Source organism: Nycticebus coucang, chromosome 12, assembly GCF_027406575.1.
Source record: "Nycticebus coucang isolate mNycCou1 chromosome 12, mNycCou1.pri, whole genome shotgun sequence".
In the NCBI taxonomy this organism is placed as follows: Eukaryota; Metazoa; Chordata; class Mammalia; order Primates; family Lorisidae; genus Nycticebus; species Nycticebus coucang.
The window spans coordinates 96,128,273-96,154,381 of NC_069791.1; the positions used below are offsets into that span (position 1 = coordinate 96,128,273).

At 41.6% G+C, this 26,109-nt stretch overlaps 2 protein-coding genes across 2 annotated transcripts in view; both read left to right on the forward strand.

Moving 5' to 3' along the window:
- Nucleotides 1-10,934, forward strand: part of LOC128562551 (uncharacterized) — a 123,198-nt gene extending 112,264 nt beyond the window's left edge. The window contains exon 2 of the mRNA XM_053557610.1: nucleotides 10,862-10,934. The gene's annotated coding sequence lies outside the window, so the exon portion shown is untranslated. The remainder of the gene's footprint in view (nucleotides 1-10,861) is intronic.
- The window catches only part of LOC128562036 (uncharacterized), an 80,464-nt gene continuing 58,486 nt past the window's right edge, over nucleotides 4,132-26,109 (forward strand). Inside the window, exon 1 of the mRNA XM_053556644.1 lies at nucleotides 4,132-4,263. Coding sequence (XP_053412619.1) covers nucleotides 4,132-4,263 — 132 coding nt within the window. The remainder of the gene's footprint in view (nucleotides 4,264-26,109) is intronic.

Genomic DNA, 26,109 nt, shown 5'->3' on the forward strand with positions numbered 1-26,109 from the left:
TGACTGTCATTTCCACAAACCAGTGAGCAGCCTGAGGGCACACGTGGCATCTGAGGCAGCTCTGCCCTATCTTCAGAGTCTCATGATGTACACACTATGTGCTTAATCAATGACTGGTGAATTAAAAGGTGCTTACTTCACCTTTCTCAGTAAGAACAAGGATCTCCCTCTCTGTGTGTCAGCCTATGTCCCTTTGTCTCATTGCCTCTCTGTCTGTGTCCCCTTCTCTCTCCCGTCCAGGCCCCCATGGTCAGATGACACACAGGCCAGGGTAGGGATGGATTCTCTGGGAGACCAATCCAGCTCTGCATGGTTGAGGAGATTTTTACTCAGCAGGTTCCAGGTCTGAAAAGTGCACCAACCACCTTTTTCCTGCCCCAAAGCCATTCATGGCTGGAAATGATGACAGGAGCCCTGTTCTGGGCACTTGCAGTGTGGCAGGAGCTGTGCCACCCTCCCCACTAGCGTCATCTCAGTTAATACTCTCAATGACTCCATGACAGATTATCCCCATTCCATGCTGTAGGAGGTAGATTCAGGAAGCTCAACTGACTTCTCAAGGGCTTGTCTGACCCCAGTTCCTGGTCACTTTCGCCCTTCAGGAGGCCCCTCAGCAGTGGCCGTGTAGAGCGAGCCTGAGGCAGGAGTCAGAAGACACCAGGGGATTTTCTCTCCGAGAGCCAGGACTTGGTCACTCCTCTCCTTGGCACACGGAAACCTCCCCTTTGTGACTCAGGCTGGTCAAGCTGGCTCAGGGAGCAGAAGGCTCAGTCTCCCTTGCCTGACAAAGAAGGTGCAGCCCTCACATCAGTGCAAGTTGTTGTTTACCCACTTGGCCTCCTATTAGGTTTGCTCTTCCTTCCCTCAGGGGTGTCTCTTATCTCAAGGTTCTTAGGGGCTTTTGTGTGGGCTCCTGGCTATTTGGTGACAGTTGGTGCCAGAACCAGCCTCTTGGGAACAGTGAGGATGAGGAATTCAAGGCCAGGTGGTCTTCAGCCATCCCCACAGCCATGGGCACACACATTGGATGGGATAATCAGGCCCGAGCAGACAGAGACCACGGCCTCATCCAGCTGTCCTGCCAATGTCAGGTTTCATCTTCCAGATGAGGCTGATTCAGAGCACTGAAAGTGACTTGTCCTGCCTTGATCACACTCCAACCACATAAAGAGGCTTGTAGCTACAAATAACCCACCAAATAGATAAACAAGAGATAGCTGGGTTCTCTGGGCTACAGAGCTCCCTTTGGTCCCTGAATTAGGGACCCCGGGTTACTCATGATGAAAGCAAAGTGAAAGTATCTGCTGTAGAAAACAGTCCTTCTCCCTCTTCCCTAGGAAGGGCTCTTCCAGGAAAGACATGATGCAGGAAGTCTGAGCTCTGGATGAACATGCAGCCCACTTCTAATAAGAATCCTACATTCTCCTGAGGTCCTCATGGCATAGCCCAGTTCTAGGCCCTGGCATCTCATCACCACGGGCCTGCTCAGAATCCTTGTCAGGCAGTGTCTGTGCTCGACCATCCTTACTCCTCCCGCACACCAGAGCCCTGGCCTCAGCTCTACTGAGCTCTACCCTGCTGCTTGTCCCTCCTGCTAATCCGTTCCTGTCCCCAGATGCCTATCATCTGAGGGACACCTACATCCTGCCCAAAGTGTTACTCTACAACTCAGCTGGGCAAGACCAGGACTCCTGATCACTAGTAGGGCCACCAGCTCACCTACCCACTCCCTGGGCCTCTCCAGGTACAGGTTCAAGGCTGACCCACATCTGACTAACCCTGCACATCTATCCAAATCTATCCAAATCCCTTACCATGTGCAGCAGAGAGGTACAGCTGACTCGGGTTCACTCAGGAAACATTCTCCCCCACCACAACCAGGGATGAAGGCAGGACCTAGGGCTGGGTTGGCCAACCTGACCAGAGAGGAAAAGAGTTCTGTCACTCTGTTACCCAGAAAAAGAATTCCCACAGCCAGATGGGGCTCAGAGAGCAAGGCCTGTGGGTCCCTAACCCTGTTATATATATATATATATATATATGTTATATATATATATATATATATGTTATATATATATATATATATATATCTGCCCAATACAGCAACTAAATAACTAATACCTATATGTATGTATACACACACACACACACACATATAGGTATTAGTTATTTAGTTGCCATATTGGATACTAAGCTGTATTTCAATTAAAGGTGTCAAAAACAGTGCTCCCATCTCATTTCTCATTGCTGGGGACTCTATTTTGAAAGCTTAAGATGTCAAATAAGTCATACACTTGGGAATCCTGAGATTTCAAAAATGCCCAAACGCCTCTGGATTGTTTTCTCCTGCTTAGTTTTAGGAATTAATAATAACAGTTGAGTCAAGGTGCTCAAGGTGCTTCTTGGTCCTGGGCCAGCTGCCCTGCTCATCCCTCCTTCCCCCCAGTGTGTCCTGGGAGGTCTTGGCCATTCTGGTATTTTCTCTGTAGGTTCCAGTGAAGATCCAGGACCTAAAACCTCCCCATTTTCTCAATATTTCATACAGTACACAGCCCAGTAGACCCACTACATTTGAAGGGCAGTTGGTCCTCCTGAACTTTGACAAGGCTGAGCTTGAAACACAATCTGGGGGCGGGAGAGGGAAAGCCTTTAGAAATGGATATAATTTGCTCTTATTCCATGACTATACTAACTCAAGAAAAAGAAAATGTACTTTTTTAAGGTCCACTTCGTCCAGCTAAGATTGTAATTGATCAGTGGTTTATTTTGAGTGATTTTCTTTTCAAAAGGTGAGGGAATTTTGTTTTTTTTTGCAGTTTTTATGGCCGGGGCTGGGCTTGAACCCGCCACCTCCAGGATATGAGGCTGGCACCCTACTCCTTTGAGCCACAGGTGGTGCTGGCAAAGTTAGACAAAACACGGGCTGCAGCTCCGGCTCGCATCTGCCTGGTTTGGGCTGCAGCGAGTCCTCCGTGACCGCTTCCGAACCCAGCCCCTCTGTCAGCCTCTCACTCCCGTCACAATGTGTCTCCCCATGGCGGTCACCGTGGGATCCAGGGTTCAGGGTTGGCTGCGCTGTGATTTCCAGCAGCTGTAGGTCAGGTTTCTCCTCGCTCTGCTTCTTGTGAGGTGGGGGGGTCTGAGAGGCTTGGAGCGAGTGGCGGGAGGGGGCCGCAGCCTGTGGGGACGCCCGCCCTGCGCCCCCCGGCCCGGCCTGTTCCCGAGGAAAGTTTGTGGGGAGCTGCTCTGGGGGTGAAGCACCTGCCTCTCCCAGAGGAGCTGCTTCCACCACCGCTGGCGTGGTAGAACCAGGGTTGGTGGTCGTGTCATTTCAGGGGACGATTACGGCGGCTACAGGCAGGGGCAGCTGAGGGTCCCGCCTCCGCCCAGGCGTGGGGCTGGGTGACCCAGTGGGAGCCCCCACTTCCTGCTGGAACTAGTCAGACACCTGGCTACCGCCCCTGACTGCCAGGAGGCCAGGACCTGTAGCCTCTCAGACCCCCGACCCGGGATCCTGTCCCTAACCCCGACCCAGGGAGCCCCCAGTACCACTAGCAAACCCCACTCCGCCCTGCGCTTTGGCTTTGGTGTGCCAGTTGAGCGGCATGTCCCTCGGTGACCCGGGATCCCAGTGAGACGAGCTTTGGGGATAGATGGTGAGGGGGCGACCACGCGGTTTAGCGGGCGCGGGAGGAGGTGGGACCCTTTCCTGAGCACACAGCATGCCGGCTGCTGCCCCGGGGAGGGCGACTGGTCCTCTGGCTTGGTCGCTGGTCCAGATGGCTCTAGCCGCTCACCCAGGGGCTCTGGCCGCCACCAAGTCACCAGGCGCCCCCTCCACTGGGGGCTTCTTCTCCGGGGACCTGCCGGGTCCCCAGATCCGCAGGTGCCGTGGAGCAGGCGGCGGGTCTGCGCTGCTTCCTTGCCTAGAGGTTGACCTCCTGCCTGCCACACCCACCCTCAGGAGCAGCGAGCCCTTAGGGTCCGTCCTGCATGTGCCTGGACAGCCAAGGGACTCTGCCAGGTGGATGCTGTGCGGAGCCTGAGTCAAGATGGAGGTGACCAGTGTGTGGACCCGGAGCCCGGTGAGTCCTAGCGGGAGAGGGAGGGGTTGGAAGGGTCCAGCGGCTCATGGTGGCCCAGGGCAGCCTGGCATTCCGGTATCCGGGTGTCTCTCAGAGTCCCTGGGTGCCGGATACTGCTCCCAGCTCTAAGGTGTGCCTGAAGGTGAACTTGGCTGAACTTTCCTCATCCGGAGGACAGGTGACATGACCTTCAGTACCTTCAGGAGTAGAGCAAATGAACTACATATGCGGGTTTGCAGGAAATGAAGCAGATTGGATTAAAACATTCATTAAAAAAAATTCATAAATGGGCTCGGCACCTGTGGCTCAAGCGGCTAAGGCGCCAGCCGCATACGCCCCAGCTGGCGGGTTCCAATCTAGCCCAGGACCCGCCAAACAATGACGGCTGCAATCAAAAAATAGCCGGGCGTTGTGGCGGGAGCCTGTAGTCCCAGCTACTTGGGAGGCAGAGGCAAGAGAATCACTTGAGCCCAGGAGTTGGAGGTTGTGTGAGCTGTGATGCCACAGCACTCTACCCAGGGAGACAGCTTGAGGCTCTGTCTCAAAAAACATCATAAATGGAATCTGACCACTTCAAATGTATATTTTGTTTTCTGCTTTTGCTTATGTTAAGAAGTATAAAGCAGGCTCAGCGCCTGTAGCTCAGTGGCTAGGGCGCCAGCCACATACACGGAGCTGGAATTTTGGAATCCAGCCTGGGCCTGCCAAACAACAATGACAACTACAACAACAACAATAACAACAACAAAAAAGCTGGGCCTTGTGGGGCGTTATGGTGGGCACCTGTAGTCCCAGCTCCTTGGGAGGCTGAGGCAAGAGAATTGCTTAGGCCCAAGAATTTGAGCTGTGGCGCCACAGCACTCTATCAAGGGTGACAGCTTGAGACTCTGTCTCACACACACAAAAAAGAACAATAAAGTTCTTTGTGAAATGTCCTCAAATTTCTTGCTTAACTAATCTGATGAGAGTAAATCTTAAAGGAGTTTCAATATCTGATGACTGAAAGAGATGATTCCAAAGTGTTTATTGTGTAAATTAGATTTCTGAAAGTAATGAAATCAGCTAAATGGTATTTTTGATTAGCTGGTCTATCCTGATTTAGTAAATGTAGCTCCTTTTATTTTTAATTTAATTCCTGCACTTACTGTAAAACCCACTGTGGGGGTTTAAGAGACAAACCTTGTTTTTATTCTCTTGCCTTCTTCCATGTGATATCCCAGCAGGCTATTGATAAGTCACTTTTTTAAGTATCCTGACGAAATTGCCTGGAAATTGGATTTGGTTTCTAGAGCATTACTAGGTTTTATCAACTCCATAATCCCCACACCAGCCCAAGGGGTTCTTCAGAATACCGTGGCTCTAGGATGTGACTGAAAGTTTCCTTTTCGGTTTCCTTGAAGTTCATGTTGGTCTTGAGAACAAACAAAACCCCCCATACCAAAATCCCTTATCTGAACAGCATTCTCTTTACTGAGCATCAACTCCCTGTTGGTGGTAGCTTGGGATTTGGCCTTAGATGATTTCCTGAGGCTTTAGATAATTTCATCTCATGCCTGAAAACTTTGGATAAACACAGAATGCCAAAGAAAACATAAGGGCAGACCACTTCCCTCTGTGGCCCTGAGGAGGCCTTTGCAGGTGCTCTCTGGTGGAGTGTCCTGTGTATCTCCACAGACAGTAAGTGAGTCAAGGAGACTGCAGTTTGAGAGAGAATTCTTGAGTTTTAGAGTTTTTTCATGTTTGCAGGCCTCTTTATACTGATATCAGCTTGCCTGCAGAGCCCAGGGTGGTGGCATTACCACCTGCAGGTAAAGATGCTGGGTCTCAGGGAGGCAGATCTGGTTTGGAGACTTCAGCGGGTCACAGAGGGGTCAGGCAGTTCTATATCTCTCTTCAGGGACCCAGGGAGGCAGAGTGGGTCCTTGTCCTGCTTTGTGGGTCCCAAATCTGCTGTGTTGGTGAGAGTGAGCACCCAGGAGAGTTTCTAAAGCTTGTGTTTGATTTCCTTTCCTTTATCCCAAAGGATTGTGGTATGGAATTTTAGTGCTTTGGTGTCCCCAAGACGAGTTAGTTTTTATGCTATCCCAGACTTGTCAAAGCTAAGCCTTTTTAAAAATAAGGAAAGCACCATTGCACAACTATATCTGTTATTAATAAATACACGTTTGAAAAGAGTGCATTTGCTAAAACAGGCTGGTGTAGCTCTGCGTGTTACTGGGGCTTTGAAAATTTTGATATGTGGCCTGCCAGTGACCAGCTGCCCCTTGGAGCATTTTTCCCACATGGTGACCTGTGTTATGCTTTAAGAAGCCTCTACAAAAGTCAACTTTCAAAACTGTCCTCTTTTTCAAAATTAGAAAACTAATTTGGTTTTGCTGAAAATCCATTTTCTGGTTATGTTTTCCCCTGTTTTGGAAGTGTGTATGTTTCTGCCTGTCCAGTCCTGTTCGCCATAATCAGGATATTATTTTAATTAAAAATTTCCATCTAGTAGCTATTATAAAGGAAAGAATAAACATATTACAGTGATGCTACTCCTTTTTTGTTTTGTTTGCTCTTTTAATGTCAGTGATTTTAGAATGTGCTATTGGAAAGGGGCATTTTCAGTTGATTATAGTTTTTTTTTTTTTCCTTTGGGAAACTATTTTTTTTTTAAAGTAAATTTATTTCAGGTTAATGTGTGGGTACAAAAAACCAGGTCAAAATATTTGATTTTGTTAGGTGGAGTCCCTCTTGTGCTTGTGTCCCACTCACAAAAGGTGAGCCCAACACAAAAATAAATAAATGGCACTTAATTAAACTGAAAAGCTTCTGTATAGCTAAGGAGACAACAACCAAAGGATGGGAAAAGATATTTGCATATTACGAATCTAACAAAGGCTTAATATCTAGGATCTGCAGAGAACTCAAATTAATCAACAAAAAAAAAGAGCCAACAATCCCATCTATCACCGGGCAAGAGACATGACTAGAGCCTTCTCTAAGGAAGACAGATGAATGGCTAACAAACATACGAAAAATAATGTTCATCATCCCTAATCATCAGAGAAATGTAAATCAAAACCACCCTGAGATATCACCTAAGCCCAGTAAGATTAGCCCACATCACAGAGTCCCAAAGCTGCAGATGCTGGCTTGGATGTGGACAGAGGGGAACATTTTCACACTGTTGGTGGGACCGCAAACTAACACAACCTCTTTGGAAAGAAGTATAGAAACTACTTTTTTAAATGATGCCAGTCCCTGAATAGCAACTCCTGGTACAGGGTGTGCACAGAGGCCCCTTTGGTGCCTCCGCAGCGCCACCTATCTCCTGCCAGTAGTTATACATGACACGATAAAGTTGGAAAGAAACAAATATCCCAGTCCTTTCAGAAATCATTCTCTCCTGATCTGCTGAGCTGGCTTTACAATTGCTATCTGGTGAAGCTATTGAGCCTAAACCTTTAATAGCAGTTTTAAAAATCTCCTCTCCTGTTGCTAAACGATTAGGACAAGGCCACCAGGGTTTGTGGGAGCTGCGCAGAAACCATTTTTGTGCTGAGTGATCCCCCTCAGGTCTACCTGTAGCAAATAACAATTAAAACTATTCCTGAGGCTGCGCTCACATTGTGTTTCTTAGTGGAGAAAACAAAGGTAGAAGTAGAAAATTCCTATTTGTTTCAGCTCATTTGTAAAGCTCTGAGAACATCTGTAGTGAAATGAAGGAAGAGCATGTTTGTTAGGGAAAAACTTGTAGTTTCTTAAGAAGAGAAATTCATCTGGGATGTAAAGTCCTCCAGAGCTGAGTTCAATTCCTACCTACCTGTGCTTCCGTTATATTTAGTTTACACCAGTAATTTTCAACGAGTGTGCTGTGGGGGGATCTTAGGTATGCCACAACATGTTTTCAAAACCAATATTTTCAAACAGTAAATATATTCTTTTTTTCACTCTTTTTAAATTTTTTGCTGAAGGTAATTTGTGTGTGCCGTGCATAAGTTTAACTATAGGTTCAAGTGTGCCATGAGGTAAAAAACTGGGTAAACACTGGTTTATGCAGTTGGCTCATGGAAAATTTACATATTTTATTTTTTAAATTTCCAGATGAATATAAGGGTACACAATTAGGTTACATTGTTGAGTTTGTTAGGTAACCTCTGAACTGTAGTTTGGTCCCTCACCTAGGAGGGGTTCCATGTATCCTCCCCTCTTCCTGTTAGGTGGAAGCCTACAGAGACCTTCCCCCCCGTTCAATTTAATTGTGTTTTTCTTACATGTGGGCTTGTAGTTGTTCATCTGCTAGTTTCAAATTAGTATTGAGGACATGCAGTGCTTGCCTTTCCATTCTTGAGATACTTTACTAAGGAGAATGGTCTTCAACTCCCTCCAGGTAAATACAAAAGATGTGAAGTCTCTATCTTTTGGAGCTGGAACATATTCTTCTTAGTAAAGTATCTCAAGAAAGGAAGAAAAAGTATCCAATGTACTCAGCCCTACTATGAAACTAATTTATGGCTTTCACATGAAAGCTATAACCCAGTTATAACCTAAGAATATAGGGAAGGGAGAAAGGGAGGGGAGGGAGAGGGAGGTGGGCAGAGGGAGGGTGATTGGTGGGATTACACCTGCGCTGCATCTTACAAGGGTACATGTGAAACTTAGTAAATGTAGAATATAAATGTCTTAACACAATAACTTAGAAAATACCAGGAAGGCTATGTTAACCAGTGTGATGAAAATGTGTCAAACGGCCTGTGGCTCAGTAAGTAGGGCGCTGGCACCATATACCGAGGGTGGCGGGTTCAAACCCAGCCCCGGCCGAACTGCAACAACAAAAAAATAGCCGGGCGTGTGGCGGGCGCCTGTAGTCCCAGCTGCTGGGGAGGCTGAGGCAGGAGAATCGCGGAAGCCCAAGAGCTGGAGGTTGCTGTGAGTCCTGTGACGTCATGGCACTCTACCGAGGGCTGTAAAGTGAGACTCTGTCTCTACAAAAAAAAAAAAAGAAAGAAAATGTGTCAAACGGTCTATAAAACTAGTGTATGGTGCCCCATGATTGCATTAATGTACACAGCTATGATTTAATAATAAAAAATAAATAAATAAAAATTTAAAAAATAAATAAATAAAGTCTCCACCTTTTTTATTCCTGAATAGCATTCCATGTTATACACAGTTTATTAATCCATTTGTGGGTTGATGGTCAGTTGGGTTGTTGCTACATCTTGCAGGGTCAAGTGGAAAGTTTACTTTTTGCTCTTCCAGTATACTCTATACTTCTTTCCCCAAAAGCCATATTCACTTGCAATCCCACCAACAGTGTATGTGTTCCCTTTCTTGGCACCCAGACCAGCATCTGCAGTTTTGGGTCTTTGTAAAGTGGGCAAGTCTCACTGAGATTAGGTGATATCTCAAGGTGGCCACATGGTAAAGCCTTAAATTCAACCCACATTTCCCACCACTTTACAAAAATTAACTCATGCTGAAAAAACATTTAAATCTAAGACAAAAACTATAAACACATTGGAAGAAAGTGTGGGAAGAGCTCTTGATGATACTGGCCTGGGGTAACATTTTATGAAGAAGACTCCATTGGCAATTGGAGCAACAACAAAAATAAGTAAATTGGATCTAATCAAACATAAAAGCTTCTGCACAGCTAAAGACACGATAAACAATGCAAATAAATAACCTTCAGAATAAAAGAGGATACTTTGTGGCTTTTCAAAAATAGACAGTGTTAAGGGGGTACAAATGTTTTAGGTTACATGGATTGCTTTTGTAATGTTTGACTCTCAGCTATAGTTTTGCCTGTCACCCAAATAGTGTTCATACCCTGTTTCTCCGAAAATAAGACATCCTCCGAAAATAAGACCTACTTACAGGAAAGATAAGATGTTCCCTGAAAATAAGACCTAGTGCATCTTTGGGAGCATACCTTAAAATAAGACACTGTCTTATTTTCGGGGAAACAGGGTAGTACCCAGTAGGTGAGTTTACACCTAAAATTAAAATCCAGGCTCACAGATTGCAAGGTGACATAGACAAATGGCACACTCACCCCTGTTTCAGATGTTAAAATGCCTAGTCAGAGGTGATGTGAAATTGTTCCACAATGTGAAATTCTTAGCCCAGAAGGACACATTTTATTACCACATTACCATAAAATTCAGTTCAAATATAGTTGCTTTTTATGTTGGATTTTTATCTCACATTTATTTTACTCTAGCAGAGATCCTCAAACTTTTTAAACAGGGGGCCAGTTCACTCTCCCTCAGACTGTTGGAGGGCTGGACTATAGTTTAAAAAAAAAAAACTATGAACAAATTCCTATGCACACTGCATCTTATTTTGAAGTAAAAAAACAAAACAGGAACAAATACAATTACACCACTTCATGGGGCCCGTGGGCCGTAGTTTGAGGACCCCTGCAAGAATACTTCTGAATTTCCAATCTTCTGGGAATTTTTAGGTAGAGTTTTATTATCAACTTCTAGCAAAATTACATTATCAGGAACATGCAATGCGATATTATCCTCTAAAATATACAGAGATTTGCTTTATGTAACAAAAATAGATTTCATTTTTGTAAGTATAGCCTGCATCCTTAACATCCTTAACATTATTGTGTCTTGAGCATTTGTGAGCAAGATGTTAGATAATAAATGATTTAGAATCTTCACATCTTACTGGGGTTTTATTATCACATGAACTGTGAGGAGAGGAGCGTGCACCCTCCCCTTGTGTGCTGGATCCTTCCTGAGGTGCTGTCACCACTCAATTTCTATGTTTTGCAGCCAAGACTGACCATGGGAACCCTTGGGAGTTCCCGAAGGAACAAAAGGCCCAGAAGCCAGAACAGGAGAGCTGAGTTGAAGAGGATGAAAAATCAAAAGGTCAGCAAACATGCCAGAAATGACCTGTCCTCGGGACAGCAGCTAGTCCAGCTTGGGTGGGGAAGGGTGTGCCTCACAAAGGGTGGGGTCGCAGAGTGTCCACTGTGATGCACAAGGGGGGCAGGGAGGATAAAGCATCTGGTTGCTGTAGCAGCAACCATAAAGGACAGAGTTTTGAAGGGTCACAGAGCTCTGTGGCCCTCAAATATCCTGCCCTACTTAATTGGTGAACCCTTAATCTGATTTGCTGCTTACTGCTCACACCCTAACTATAGCTGATCCCTCCTCCCACTCCTTGGAGGACTTCACTTGACCCCAATTCTTTCCCAGAAACCCCCTTCCCCTCCTCTTCCCAGAGGCTCAACATCCCTCTGTCCTCTACACTTTCCTCTCCTCTTCACCTTCCCCATTCCCAACCCCCTCAGTTCCCCTCTGCACATTTTGACCCATCTGCCCCCTTTTCTGGGGACCTGAGCAAGCCCGGAGAGGAACAAGAATGGCTACGAGGGAGCTGTTTTCCTGGTTCCTTTTAGTCAATGCTTTGTGTTACCTGATCGCAAATGTAAGTGAACGATGGATAGGCCATGGTACCTTTCTTTCCACTGGGCTGTTTCACACTGTGGTTCATAGAACAGTGTTGATCTGGGGCTATGATGGGAGCTCTGTGCTCCCTGCAAGCCAAGGACCTCATGGAGGGTGTCTTGAGCAGCCTGGCTGCTCAGCCCACACCTGTGTACATTAAGGTGGGCTGATTCACACACAGGAAAAGTTAATAGCATGTAACAAGATGGTAGTAACCATATACTGTCAGAAAGGTAGGATTTGTGAATATAATAAAAGCCACTGAATTGTAGAATCCACTGGTGGGACTTGTATGGAACCTGACTACATCTCCACAACGTTATTTTAAAAAACATGAGGCACTCTTTTTGAATAGGCTTCATGGACATTTGATTGGCTCCTGAAAGCCCTGTGTGAGATTCTCCTGAACTCCTGCAAGTTTCAGTGCTGTTCCACCTGTACTTGTTTCCCTACAAGTAAATCATTCATACCTGGAAGCTTGGCAGCCCTGGGATCTGGGGTCCCTAGTCTCTGGCCTTGGTACTGGTCTGTTGAAAGTGAAATGTCATTAGTGTTTTTTATTATTATTATTAAATCATAGCTGCATACATTAATGCAATCATGGGGCAACTTACACTGGTTTTATATATAATTAGACATATTTTCATCACACTGGTTAACATAGCCTTCCTGGCATTTTCTTAGTTATTGTGTTAAGACATTTATATTCTACATTTACTAAGTTTCACATGTACCCTTGTAAGATGCACCATAGGTGTGATCCCACCAATCACCCTCCCTTCACCCATCCTTCCCCTCTCCTTCGTTCCCTCCCCCCCTTCCCCATATTCTTAGGTTATAATTGGGTTATAGCTTTCATATGAAAGCCATAAATTAGTTTCATAGTAGGTCTGAGTACATTGGATACTTTGTCTTCCATTCTTGAGATACTTTACTAAGAAGAATATGTTCCAGCTCCATCCATGTAAACATGAAAGAGGTAAAGTCTCCATCTTTCTTTAAGGCTGCATAATATTCCATGGTGTACATATATCACAATTTATTAATCCATTCGTGGATCGATGGGTCTTTGGGCTTTTTCCATGACTTAGCAATTATGAATTGGGCTGCAATAAACATTCTGGTACAAATATCTTTGTTATAATGTGATTTTTGGTCTTCTGGGTATATACCTAGTAGAGGAATTATAGGATTGAATGGCAGACCTATTTTTAGATCTCTAAGTGTTCTCCAAACATCTTTCCAAAAGAAATGTATTAATTTGCATTTCCACCAGCAGTGTAGAAGTTTTCCATTTTCTCCACATCCACACCAACATCTCTGATCAGGTTATGTCTCCGACAAAGGTTTAATAACTAAATCCACAGAGAACTCAAATGTATTAGGAAGAAAAGAACAAGTGATCCCATCTCAGGCTGGGCAAGGGACTTGAAGAGAAACTTCTCTGAAGAAGACAGGCGCATGGCCTACAGACATATGAAAAAATGCTCATCACCCTTAATTATCAGAGAAATGCAAATAAAAACTACTTTGAGATATCATCTAACTCCAGTAAGATTAGCCCATGTCATTAGTGTTTTGTGTTCTGTGGCTTATTGACTTTTAGCAACTTGTCATCATTCTTTCCTTGTGCTCTTGTCAGCTGCCCCTAGGGACTCTGTGTGCAAACAATGTTCTGGGGCCTCTGAGAAGCCCAACAGATATGAAATGAATGGCTGCAGCCTGCTGGGATGTTTCCAAGGTTAATGTCACTAGCAGTGACATTGTCAGGCCATTTCTTTTGTAAAATGTGTCTCGTGCAGAATGTTGATTAACCCACAGCAGAAAGGGCCTTTAAAATCTTTAGGATTGCCCAAATATGGGGAAATGATAGTTTTTGATTGTAAAATTTTTCACTCTCCCATTATAAAACCACACTCCTATCCATGGTGTTGGGGAAGAAGGGGAGAGAGAGAGAGAGAACACCCTGTGGAGAAGAGACTATTTGTTAGGTGGGCATGAACCATATTGGTAGAGCAGGATCTTGAAAGTCCAGCGATGGGGAACCCTCATCTCATTGAGGCAGAATCATCCTCCACGAGTACCTCCAAGCTGAGAAGAATCTACTCTTTTTCTTTTGACTCTGCTAAGGAGAACATGTCTAGATAATCTCCATTGGAGTTTTCCCCCTTTACCTGGCTGCATTTTCATAGACCAGTTAAGCTGTCTTCCCCTGCCTCCTCTTTGAGCACTTGGATAAATTAATATGTCTTGCATTTTCCACCCCTGCTCATGGCCCTAGACTGTTAGATCTTCAGGTTTTACTGGACTTGTTGGATCCAGGAGTCTGGTGCTTATTTCTGTCTCCAGACAGTTGTCACATGCAGCCAGAGTGCCCATGACTGGAGATGTTTTACCAGTGGATATTGAGATGGCCTTTGTCGTCTCTCATTCCAAGGGCCCTCTGTTTGCTTTGGTTGTTGTGCCCTTAGCTGTGCAGAAGTTTTTTTAGCTTGACCAAATCCCTGTTATTTATTTATTTATTTATTTATTTTGTTGTTGCTGTAATAGCCAGGGGGTTCTTTCTGAAAAAATATCTTCCCAGGCCATGAAATACTACTATTCAGGAATAAAAAAAGATGGAGACTTTACATCTGTATGTTTACCTGGATGAAGTTGAAACACATTCTTCTTAGTAAAGCATCTCAAGAATGGAAAAAAGGTATCCAATGTACTCAGTACTATTATGAAACCAATATATAAACACACACTCACATGAATGATAAAACACAAATGGCCCAGCAAGGGGGAGGGTAAACCTTGCTGGAAGAGAAAGAGAGAAAAGAAGAAGGCAATTGATAGGAGAAGGGAAGACATTTGGCGGGATCTCACCCAATGTGCAAAATGCAAAGTATATTTCAAAATCACTAAGAATAAATTTTAAATGTCTTACCACACACAAAAAAAAATGTAAGTGAGGTGAGGGGTATGTTAGTCAGTTTGATTTAGGCATTTCATGTTCAAATCATCACATTGAACCCCATAAATGTATACAGTTATGATTTTAATTAAAAATTAGTAAAATAAGGGGCAGCGCCTGTGGCTCAGTGAGTAGGGCGCCGGCCCCATATGCTGAGGGTGGCGGGTTCAAACCCGGCCCCGGCCAAACTGCAACAAAAAAAAAATAGCCGGGCGTTGTGGCGGGCGCCTGTAATCCCAGCTGCTCGGGAGGCTGAGGCAAGAGAATCGCGGAACCCGACGAGTTAGAGGTTGCTGTGAGCCGTGTGACGCCACGGCACTCTACCCGAGGGCGGTACAGTGAGACTCTGTCTCTACAAAAAAAAAAAAAATTAGTAAAATAAAAAAGATGGCCTGTGTCTTTCTGTGCATCTGGGTCACATCTTTGCCCACTGTGCTGAGAGCTGCTACTACCTGTCAGATAGTGGCTGCTCAGAGTCAGCGCCTGCTTCCCAGGAGCTCTCCCTGTGCTGTCCCCAGCTGTGAGGCTGAGCATGAACATGTTCCAGAGCTCAGAGGCTCCTTCTTGGAGAGGCTGTATTAGCAGAAAACAGGCTTGGCATGTGGATTGGTGTGAATTACATTTTGAACTTATTTTCTCCCCAAATACTTACAAATCTAGATTCATAAATCAATCAGTTTGCCTTTTGTTGTGGGGTCCATATACTCCAGAAACTGTCTTCCTTTATGTATTGATTTTCAAGATTGCTACTGATTGTTTTCAGTTCCAGGCTGTGAGATATGAAGGTGATTCTTTTCATTTATCTTTGCTGTTATGTTTTTAACAAACATCTATGGTCACAGCTTTAATCATGAGGACATCATCACTCAACTATGCAAATCCGTATCTACTTCAGCAACCTGACGCTAACTGCAGGGTTGAGAATTACAGTGAATAAAAATTATGTGTGAAACTTTAATTTTTTTTAGAAATTGGCTAAACAGAATGCTTTACTTAATTTTGTTGAAATAATAACCTATAGTTTTTATGATATCAGCCGCTCACCTCCCTCAGTCATTTCTAAATGTTTAACCTGTTATTTTCATTTATATTTCATATGTTTTCCTTATTTTTCCCATTCTTCCATATAGTTTTGGATTATTTTTCAATATTTTCCAAAGAAATTTATCCAGGCAGTTCAAGAATATTTTAAAGAAAACCTGGTCTTCTCATCCACTGTAAGTTTACATTTTTATCTCTCTCAATTTTAATGGGTCCTTTTCATTTATGAGGAAAGTTCTGTTAACTTCCAAAATATATTGGCAATGTTTTTTGTCTGGGAAACATAAACTAACTATATGGGTATCAGTTCTTTTTCCTACAGCATAAGTGTGGCAAAGTTTTGTACAGGAAATAGCATCTTCATTAAAAGGTTACAATTTGTTGATTTTACAGTATGGATACCATTTTAAACCATCAGACCATTCTAGACTGAAGACAGTAAACACATCCACCACTCTCAGAGGTTCCTGCTTCTTTTTCATCCATCTGTCCTTATCTCTTTTCAGCCTCCCATTCTCCCCTCAGATGCTGATCTACATTTCATGTATCTGCGTCTTACAGGATGGGTTGTATTATATTCTTGTTATGGATTTTGTAAGTCAGCAGAATGATTTTGACATTCATATACACTTTTGGATTTTCATAGCTTATTCCTTTTCATTGCTGAGTAGAATTTCCTCATATACAGCATATTTTTCCTTGAACTAGGGAAGAGATATGAGGCTTATATTTTTCATTTGGACTTTACCTGAAACACAAAAACACAGAAAGTAGCACCTCTGCAAGATTCCCTCCCATAGCCTTGCATTTTGCAACTTCATGAGTTGACTGGGGAAAAATACAACTGGCATTGTGCCTAAAATTGTTCAAACAAAACAGTCATTTGTTAGCACTTTACTAAATGTGATTGAACACAGATCGGTCCATCTTTTCATCTTTCCATTCACTCATCATTCCATCTTATTTTAGATGCATTTTTGATTGAATCATAGACATCTACATACTTCCTGCTAAATTGTTTATCATGGCTGTTGCTAACTAGAGTTCAATATTTCCTGATATATTTTCCTTTCACTAAAAGTTATATCCCACAAAGTCTACAAATCTTAAGTGTAAGTCACTCATTTGGGACAGTACTTGTACCAGCAGAACCCAACCCCCTTTTAAGATCTGCAATATGTCATCCCAGAAAGTGACCTCTCCGTCTTCCCAGCCAATCCCTCTTCTCATCACAGGTTATTTCTGCTTAGTTTACTTAGTTTACAGTTTCCGTGTACAAGTGGACACCACATGTACTCTTCTGTTCTGCCTTATTCTGACCAGCACAATGTTTCTGACATTATTCACATGTTACAGGGATCAGTGATACATTCCTGTTTGTTCCTGACCAATCACGTACTGAGGCAAACCTGTGGAATGACTTTTTGTGTTTATGTCACTCTTGAAAGATTCACTTAGAAATTAGAAGTTGAATATTTAAGAGTGTACTCTAAATCCAGAGGGTTCTCTAGGACAGTCCTCAGAAACAGTCTGAACTTACTCAGTGGAAGTGTACTTGTTCATTCACATAGGAGTCTAACATAATTAACATCAAGGATCTTAGAAAATACCACACCTTTTCCATTATGTCCACTTTGGTAATATTAAGCACTCAAATATGATATTTATTTCTGAAGAAAGTTATCTCTTTATTGTAGTTTTACTCATCACGAAATGCTAAAGATCCATCTAGTCTATGAGAAAAATGTAATTCCAAGGGATTCTTGTGCAAGATTAGACACAGGAGAGGGCAGGGTCTCTGGGAACTACAAAGTGCAGTCCACTTGGGGACACCCAGTACCTAAGTGGAAGTCACTGGATTTAACCATTCCACAGGGTATGTGTACTTCAGAATATCATGTTGTATATGATAAATATGGACAATTCTGTCAGTCACTTTAAAATGAATAGATTTGGAAATAAAAGATAATCACTTTAGACAGAAAAGAGAGAATAAAATTCACAACACCCACATTCATAATGCCTAACCCCATATCAACCATGCAAAAAGCACAAGACTGGAAACTTCCAGACTTTGACGCTTTGGAATTTCTTGGCGATGTCTGAGGGTATAATTTCCTCATGGAGAATGATTAGGTGTCTAAGGATGGGTCATTGTGACTGATGTACTATGTCATTGAGGTGTCTCACCATTATTGTTGTTAAATATTATTATTACAGCTAGTCCAAATACTACCTGATTATGTTCGTCTTGTGATTGACATCTTGGGAATATTGTGGAAAACCCTTTTTATCATGGCATATTTTCAAAGCATTACATTTAGCATTTTCTCCTGGAGACATATCCTTGCGGTAAGTATACTAACATATCCCAAGTGGGAAATACTAACAAAAAAGCAGAAATTTTTTTGTTCGTTTGTTTTGCAGTTTTTGGATGGGGCTGGATTTGAACCCGCCACCTTCTGCATATGGGGCCGGTGCCCTACTCCTTTGACCCACAGGCACCGCCCCAAGAAGCAGAAATTTTTACAGCTGCTGGAACTTTGAATTTACATTTAAGGGCATAAATTTCACTCAAAGCACTGTCTTTACTGAATCCCACAAATTTCAGGGCTTTTTTTTTTTTAATTAGAACTTATATTGAGAGTTTTTTTTTTTTTTTTTTAGACAGAATTTCACTCAGTTGCTCTGGGTAGAGTGCTGTAGTGTCATCGCTCACAGCAACCTCAAATTCATGGGCTCAAATGATCTTCTTGCCTCAGCCCCTGGAGTAACTGAGATTATAGGCATCCACCACAACACCTGGCTAGTTTTTCTGTTTTTGTTGGAGTCAGGGTCTCACTATTGTTCAGGGTGGTCTTGAACTTCTGAGCTCAGGTGATCCACCCACCTTGGCCTCCCAGAGTGCTAGGATTACAGGCATGAGCCACTGTGCCTGGCCTGAAAATTTTTTTTAAATTTCTGTGTCCTTTTCAAATATGTTCTTTAATCTTCAAATATTTTGTAATATTCCACGTCTTTCTATTATTGATTTCTAGATGAATTTTGTGGCCTAAGATGGTTACTATTCCTTTAAATTCATGAAGGTGTGTTTTATAGCCCTGAATGTGATCTATCTATCTATATATATATATTTTATTGTTGGGGATTCATTGGGGGCACAAAGAACCAGGTTACATTGATTGCATTTGTTAGGTAAAGCCCTTCTTATAATTGTGTCCCACCCCTAAAAGGTGTGTCATGCTCTATCTTGAACAATCTATGTGAGCTGAAGAAGAATGTGATGTACCCTGCAGTTAGAAGATAAGCATTTTATAGATGCCAGTAGATCCCATGGATTCATGGTGCTGTTCAGTTAAACTATGTCCTGATTGATTTTCTGCCTGCTGAATCTGTCAGTGGCTGAGAGAGGGTGTGAAACTTTCCCACTGTGTCAGTGGATTCATCTGTCTCCTTCCAGTTGTCTCATTCTTTGCCACATGCATTTTGATCTCCCGTGTTAGGTGCACACACATTAAAGGCTGTCAAGTGTTCTTGAAAACCGACCCCTTCATCATTCATGTGATGCCCCTTTGGATCCCTGATGCTGATCCTTGCTCTGTAATGTGTTTTGTGTGAAAATAGCAATGGCAGCTTTGATGTGACAAATGCTAGCCTTGAATATTTTTCAGCATCACTTTGCTTTTAATGTATACATATCTTTATATTTAAGGTGAAGTACCTGTAGACATCATATTGTTGGGTTATATTTTGTTAGCCACTCTCCTAGTCACTACCTCTGAACGTACCTATAAGTTTAGCCGAACTTATCTATATCTATATCTACACCTATATCTACATCTGTGAGATAATTTATGAAGGGTCTGACAACTAACCTTGCAATCTCATCCTAGGAAAAGAGCTACATACCTCATTGCAGAATATCACTATGGTCACTTTCAAAGTGCTCCTTCTTGGAACAAATGTCCTTATATTTAACGTGGAATTCATGGAGACATTCTATTGTTGGGTTATGTTTTAATTGTCCCTTCTGCTAACCACTGCTTGTAAATTGGTATATTTAGATCATTTAAGAGATGATTATTAATATGGTTGAAGTATTATCTTGTGTATTTGATATTGTTTTCTATTTGTTTAGTTTTTCCTTTGCTCTTCTATTATTATTTTTTTTTCCAGGTTGGTACAAAACTTTAATTTGTATAAAGCACAAAATCTGCAAAGTACAATAAAACAAGGTATACCTATACATAATATATGTTTCACTGTTATTATTGTTAATGCTATTTCCCTGTCCTCATAATTCATTCAACCAGTATTGACAAGTTATAAATTAAAATTTGTATTCTGAAGTATTCACATACAATTGTAAGAAATAATATAGAGATCCCATAGACACTTTACCCAGTTTCCCTCAGTTATAACATCTTAAGAAACCATACTACAATATCACGACCAGGATATTGACATTGATACAGTCAAGATACAAAACACTTTCACCACTGTAAGCATCCCTGAGGTTGCCCTTCTGTAAATACAAATACTTCCTCCCACTCCTAAACCTTCTTTTTTTTTTTTTCATTGTTGGGGATTCATTGAGGGTACAATAAGCCAGGTTACACTGATTGCAATAGTTAGGCAAAGTCCCTCTTGCAATCATGTCTTGCCCCCATAAAGTGTAACACACACAAGTCCCCACCACCCTCCCTCCGTCTCTCTTTCTGCTTTTCCTCCCCTCCCCATAACGTTAATTGTCATTAATTGTCCTCATATCAAAATTGAGTACACAGGATCCATGCTTCTCCATTCTTGTGATGCTTTACTAAGAATAATGTCTTCCACTTCCATCCAGGTTAATACGAAGGATGTAAAGTCTCCATTTTTTTAAATAGCTGAATAGTATTCCATGGTGTACATATACCACAGCTTGTTAATCCATTCCTGGGTTGGTGGGCATTTAGGCTGTTTCCACATTTTGGCGATTGTAAATTGAGCTGCAATAAACAGTCTAGTACAAGTGTCCTTATGATAAAAGGATTTCTTTCCTTCCGGGTAGATGCCCAGTAATGGGATTGCAGGATCAAATGGGAGGTCTAGCTTGAGTGCGTTGAGGTTTCTCCATAACTTCCTTCCAGAAAGGTTGTACTAGTTTGCAGTCCCACCAGCAGTGTAAAAGTGTTCCCTTCTCTCCACATCCACGCCAGATTTTGTGATGTGGGCCATTCTCACTGGGGTTAGATGATATCTCAGGGTTGTTTTGATTTGCATTTCTCTAATATATAGAGATGATGAACATTTTTTCATATGTTTGTTAGCCATTCATCTCTCATCTTTAGAGAAGGTTCTATTCATGTCTCTTGCCCATTGATATATGGGATTGTTGGCTTTTCTCATGTGGATTAATTTGAGTTCTCTATAGATCCTAGTTATCAAGCTTTTGTCTGATTGAAAATATGCAAATATCCTTTCCCATTGTGTAGGTTGTCTCTTTGCTTTGGTTGTTGTCTCCTTAGCTGTACAGAAGCTTTTCAGTTTAATGAAGTCCCATTTGTTTATTTTTTTTGTTGTTGCAATTGCCATGGCAGTCTTCTTCATGAAGTCTTTCCCCAGGCCAATATCTTCCAGTGTTTTGCCTATGCTTTCTTGGAGGATTTTTATTGTTTCATGCCTTAAATTGAAGTCCTTTATCCATCTTGAATCAATTTTTGTGAGTGGGGAAAGGTGTGGGTCCAGTTTCAGTCTTTTACATGTAGACATCCAGTTCTCCCAACACCATTTATTGAATAGGGAGTCTTTCCCCCAAGGTATGTTCTTGTTTGGTTTATCAAAGATTAGGTGGTTGTAAGATGTTAGTTTCATTTCTTGGTTATCAATTCGATTCCAAGTGTCTATGTCTCTATTTTTGTGCCAGTACCATGCTGTCTTGAGCACTATGGCTTTGTAGTACAGACTAAAATCTGGTATGCTGATGCCCCCAGCTTTATTTTTATTACTAAGAACTGCTTTAGCTATACGGCATTTTTTCTGGTTCCATACAAAACGCAGAATCATTTTTTCCAAATCTTGAAAGTACAGTGTTGGTATTTTGATAGGAATGGCATTGAATAGGTAGATTGCTTTGGGAAGTATAGACATTTTAACAATGTTGATTCTTCCCATCCATGAGCATGGTATGTTCTTCCATTTGTTAATGTCCTCTGCTATTTCCTTTCTGAGGATTTCATAATTTTCTTTTTTTTTTTTTATTGTTGGGGATTCATTGAGGGTACAATAAGCCAGGTTACACTGATTGCAATTGTTAGGTAAAGTCCCTCTTGCAATCATGTCTTGCCCCTATAAAGTGTGACACACACCAAGGCCCCACCCACCTCCGTCCTTCCCTCCTTCTGTTCCCCTCCCATAACCATAATTGTCATTAATTGTCCTCATATCAAAATTGAGTACATAGGATTCATGCTTCTCCATTCTTGTGATGCTTTACTAAGAATAATGCCTTCCACGTCCATCCAGGTTAATACGAAGGATGTAAAGTCTCCTTTTTTTTTTCTTTTTTTATTTATTTATTTATTTTTTTATTCTTTTAGGTAAAGTCCCTCTTGCAATCATGTCTTGCCCCCATAAAGTGTGACACACACTAAGGCCCCACCCTCCTCCCTCCATCCCTCTTTCTGCTTCCCCCCCCCATAAACTTAATTGTCATTAATTGTCCTCATATCAAGATTGAGTACGTAGGATTCATGCTTCTCCATTTTTGTGATGCTTTACTAAGAATAATGTCTTCCACTTCCATCCAGGTTAATACGAAGGATGTAAAGTCTCCATTTTTTTTAATAGCTGTATTCCATGGTATACATATACCACAGCTTGTTAATCCATTCCTGGGTTGGTGGGCATTTAGGCTGTTGATTGTAAATTGAGCTGCAATAAACAGTCTAGTACAAGTGTCCTTATGATAAAAGGATTTCTTTCCTTCTGGGTAGATGCCCAGTAATGGGATTGCAGGATCAAATGGGAGGTCTAGCTTGAGTGCGTTGAGGTTTCTCCATACTTCCTTCCAGAAAGGTTGTACTAGTTTGCAGTCCCACCATCAGTGTAAAAGTGTTCCCTTCTCTCCACATCCACGCCAGCATCTGCAGTTTTGAGATTTTGTGATGTGGGCCATTCTCACTGGGGTTAGATGATATCTCAGGGTTGTTTTGATTTGCATTTCTCTAATATATAGAGATGATGAACATTTTTCCATGTGTTTGTTAGCCATTCTTCTGTCGTCTTTAGAGAAAGTTCTATTCATGTCTTTTGCCCATTGATATAAGGGATTGTTGGCTTTTTTCATGTGGATTAATTTGAGTTCTCTATAGATCCTAGTTATCAAGCTTTTGTCTGATTGAAAATATGCAAATATCCTTTCCCATTGTGTAGGTTGTCTCTTTGCTTTGGTTATTGTCTCCTTAGCTGTACAGAAGCTTTTCAGTTTAATGAAGTCCCATTTGTTTATTTTTGTTGTTGTTGCAATTGCCATGGCAGTCTTCTTCATGAAGTCTTCCCCCAGGCCAATATCTTCCAGTGTTTTTCCTATGCTTTCTTTGAGGATTTTTATTGTTTCATGCCTTAAATTTAAGTTCTTTATCCAACTTGAATCAATTTTTGTTAGTGGGGAAAGGTGTGGGTCCAGTTTCAGTCTTTTACATGTAGACATCCAGTTCTCCCAACACCATTTATTGAATAGGGAGTCTTTCCCCCAAGGTATGTTCTTGTTTGGTTTATCAAAGATTAGGTGGTTGTAAAATGTTAGTTTCATTTCTTGGTTTTCAATTTGATTCCAAGTGTCTATGTCTCTGTTTTTGTGCCAGTACCATGCTGTCTTGAGCACTATGGCTTTGTAGTACAGACTAAAATCTGGTATGCTGATGCCCCCAGCTTTATTTTTGTTACAGAGAACTGCCTTAGCTATACGGGGTTCTTTCCGGTTCCATACAAAACGCAGAATCATTTTTTCCAAATCTTCAAAGTACGAAGTTGGTATTTTGATAGGAATGGCATTGAATAGGTAGATTGCTTTGGGAAGTATAGACATTTCAACAATGTTGATTCTTCCCATCCATGAGCATGGTATGTTCTTCCATTTGTTAATATCCTCTGCTATTTCCTTTCTGAGGATTTCATAGTTTTCTTTATAGAGGTCCTTCACCTCCTTCGTTAGGTATATTCCTAGGTATTTCATTTTCTTTGAGACTATGGTGAAGGGAGTTGTGTCCTTAATTAGCTTCTCATCTTGACTGTTATTGGCATATACAAAGGCTACTTACTTGTGGACATTGATTTTATATCCTGAAACATTACTGTGTATTTTGATGACTTCTAGGAGTCTTGTGCTTCAGTCTTTGGGGTTCTCTATGTATAAGATCATGTCGTCAGCAAAGAGGGAGAGTTTGACCTCCTCTGCTCCCATTTGGATTCCCTTTATTTCCTTGTCTTGCCTAATTGTATTGTCTAGAACTTCCAGCTCTATGTTGAATAGTAAAGGTGACAGAGGACAACCTTGTCTGGTTCCAGTTCTAAGAGGAAAAGCTTTCAGTTTTACTCCATTCACTAAAATATTGCTGTGGGTTTGTCATAGATAGCTTCAATCAGTTTTAGAAATGTGCCACCTATGCCTATACTCTTCAGTGTTCTAATTAGAAAAGGATGCTGGATTTTATCAAATGCTTTATCTGCATCTATTGAGAGGATCATGTGATCTTTATTTTTGCCTCTGTTAATATGGTGGATAACGTTTATGGACTTGCGTATGTTAAACCAGCCTTGCATCCCTGGGATGAAGCCTACTTGATCATGATGAATGACTTTTTGATGATAAGCTGTAATCTATTGGCTAGGATTTTGTTGAGAATTTTTGCATCTATATTCATGAGTGAGATTGGTCCGAAATTCTCCTTTTTGGTTAGGTCTTTTCCTGGTTTTGGTATCAGGGTGATGTTTGCTTCATAGAATGTGTTGGGGAAGAGTCCTTCTTCCTCAATTTTTTGGAATAATTTCTGCAGTACAGGAATAAGCTCTTCCTTGAAGGTTTGATAGAATTCTGGAGTGAAGCCATCTGGACCAGGGCATTTTTTGGTTGGAAGCTTTTTTATTGTTTCTTTGATCTCAGTGCTTGAAATTTCTTCCTGGCTAAGTCTAGGGAGAGGGTGTGATTCCAAATATTGATCCATTTCTTTCACATTGTCAAATTTCTGGGCATAGAGTTTCTGGTAGTATTCAGAGATGATCTCTTGTATCTCTGTGGGATCAGTTGTTATTTCCCCTTTATGATTTCTGATTGAGATTACTAGAGATTTTACTTTTCTATTCCTCGTTAGTCTGGCCAATGGTTTATCTATTTTATTTATTTTTTCAAAAAACCAACACCTTGTTTCATTAATTTTCTGAATGATTCTTTTGTTTTCAATTTCATTGATCTCTGATTTGATTTTCGATATTTCTTTTCTTCTACTGAGTTTAGGCTTAGATTGTTCTTCTTTTTCCAATTCCATAAGATCTCTTGTGAGATTGTTGATGCGCTCTCTTTCTGTTTTTCGAATGTAGGCATCTAAAGCGATAAATTTTCCTCTCAAAACTGCTTTTGCAGTATCCCACAGATTTTGGTAGCATGTGTCTTCATTGTTGTTATGCTCAAGGAAGTTAATGATTTCCTGTTTTATTTCTTCCTGCACCCATCTGTTATTCAACAGAAGATTGTTTAATTTCCATGCCTTTGTGTGGGGTTGAGCGTTTTTGTTAGAGTTGAGTTCCACCTTTAGTGCCTTATGGTCTGAGAAGATACAAGGTAAAATTTGAATTCTTTTGATTCTGTTGATATTTGTTTTGTGTTTCAGGATATAATCAATTTTGGAGAATGTTCCATGGGGTGATGAGAAGAATGTATATTCTTTATCTTTGGCATGGAGTGTTCTATATATGTCTATCAAGCACAGTTGTTTTAGAGTCTCATTTAAATCTCTTATAAATCTTTGTTTAATTTCTGTTTAGAGGATCTGTCCAGCTGTGTAAGAGGAGTGTTAAAGTCTGTTATTATGGTATTATCAGATATCATATTGCTCAGACTGAGTAAGGTCTGTTTCAAGAATCTGGGAGCATTTAAATTGGATGCATAAATATTTAGAATTGGAACATCTTGTTGTTTTTTTCCCTTGACCAATATAAAGTGACCATATTTGTCTTTTTTGACTTTAGTTGCTTTAAATCCACATGTATCTGAAAATAAGATCGCAACTCCTCTTTTCTTCTGAATTCCAATTGCCTGAAAAATTGTCTTCCAACCCTTGACTCAGAGTTTTAATTTGTCTTTTGAAGCCAGGTGTGTTTCTTGCAGACAGCAGATGGATGGCTTGTGTTTTTTAATCCAGTCAGCCAATCTATGTCTCTTCAGTGGGGAATTCAAGCCATTAACATTAATTGAGATAATTGATAAGTGTGGTAGTTTTCTGTTCGTCTTATTTTGTGAGAGTTCATTGCTTAGTTTTGTCTTTTGCATCAGTGTGGAGGTTAGGTTCTGTCCTTTAATATCTGAGTT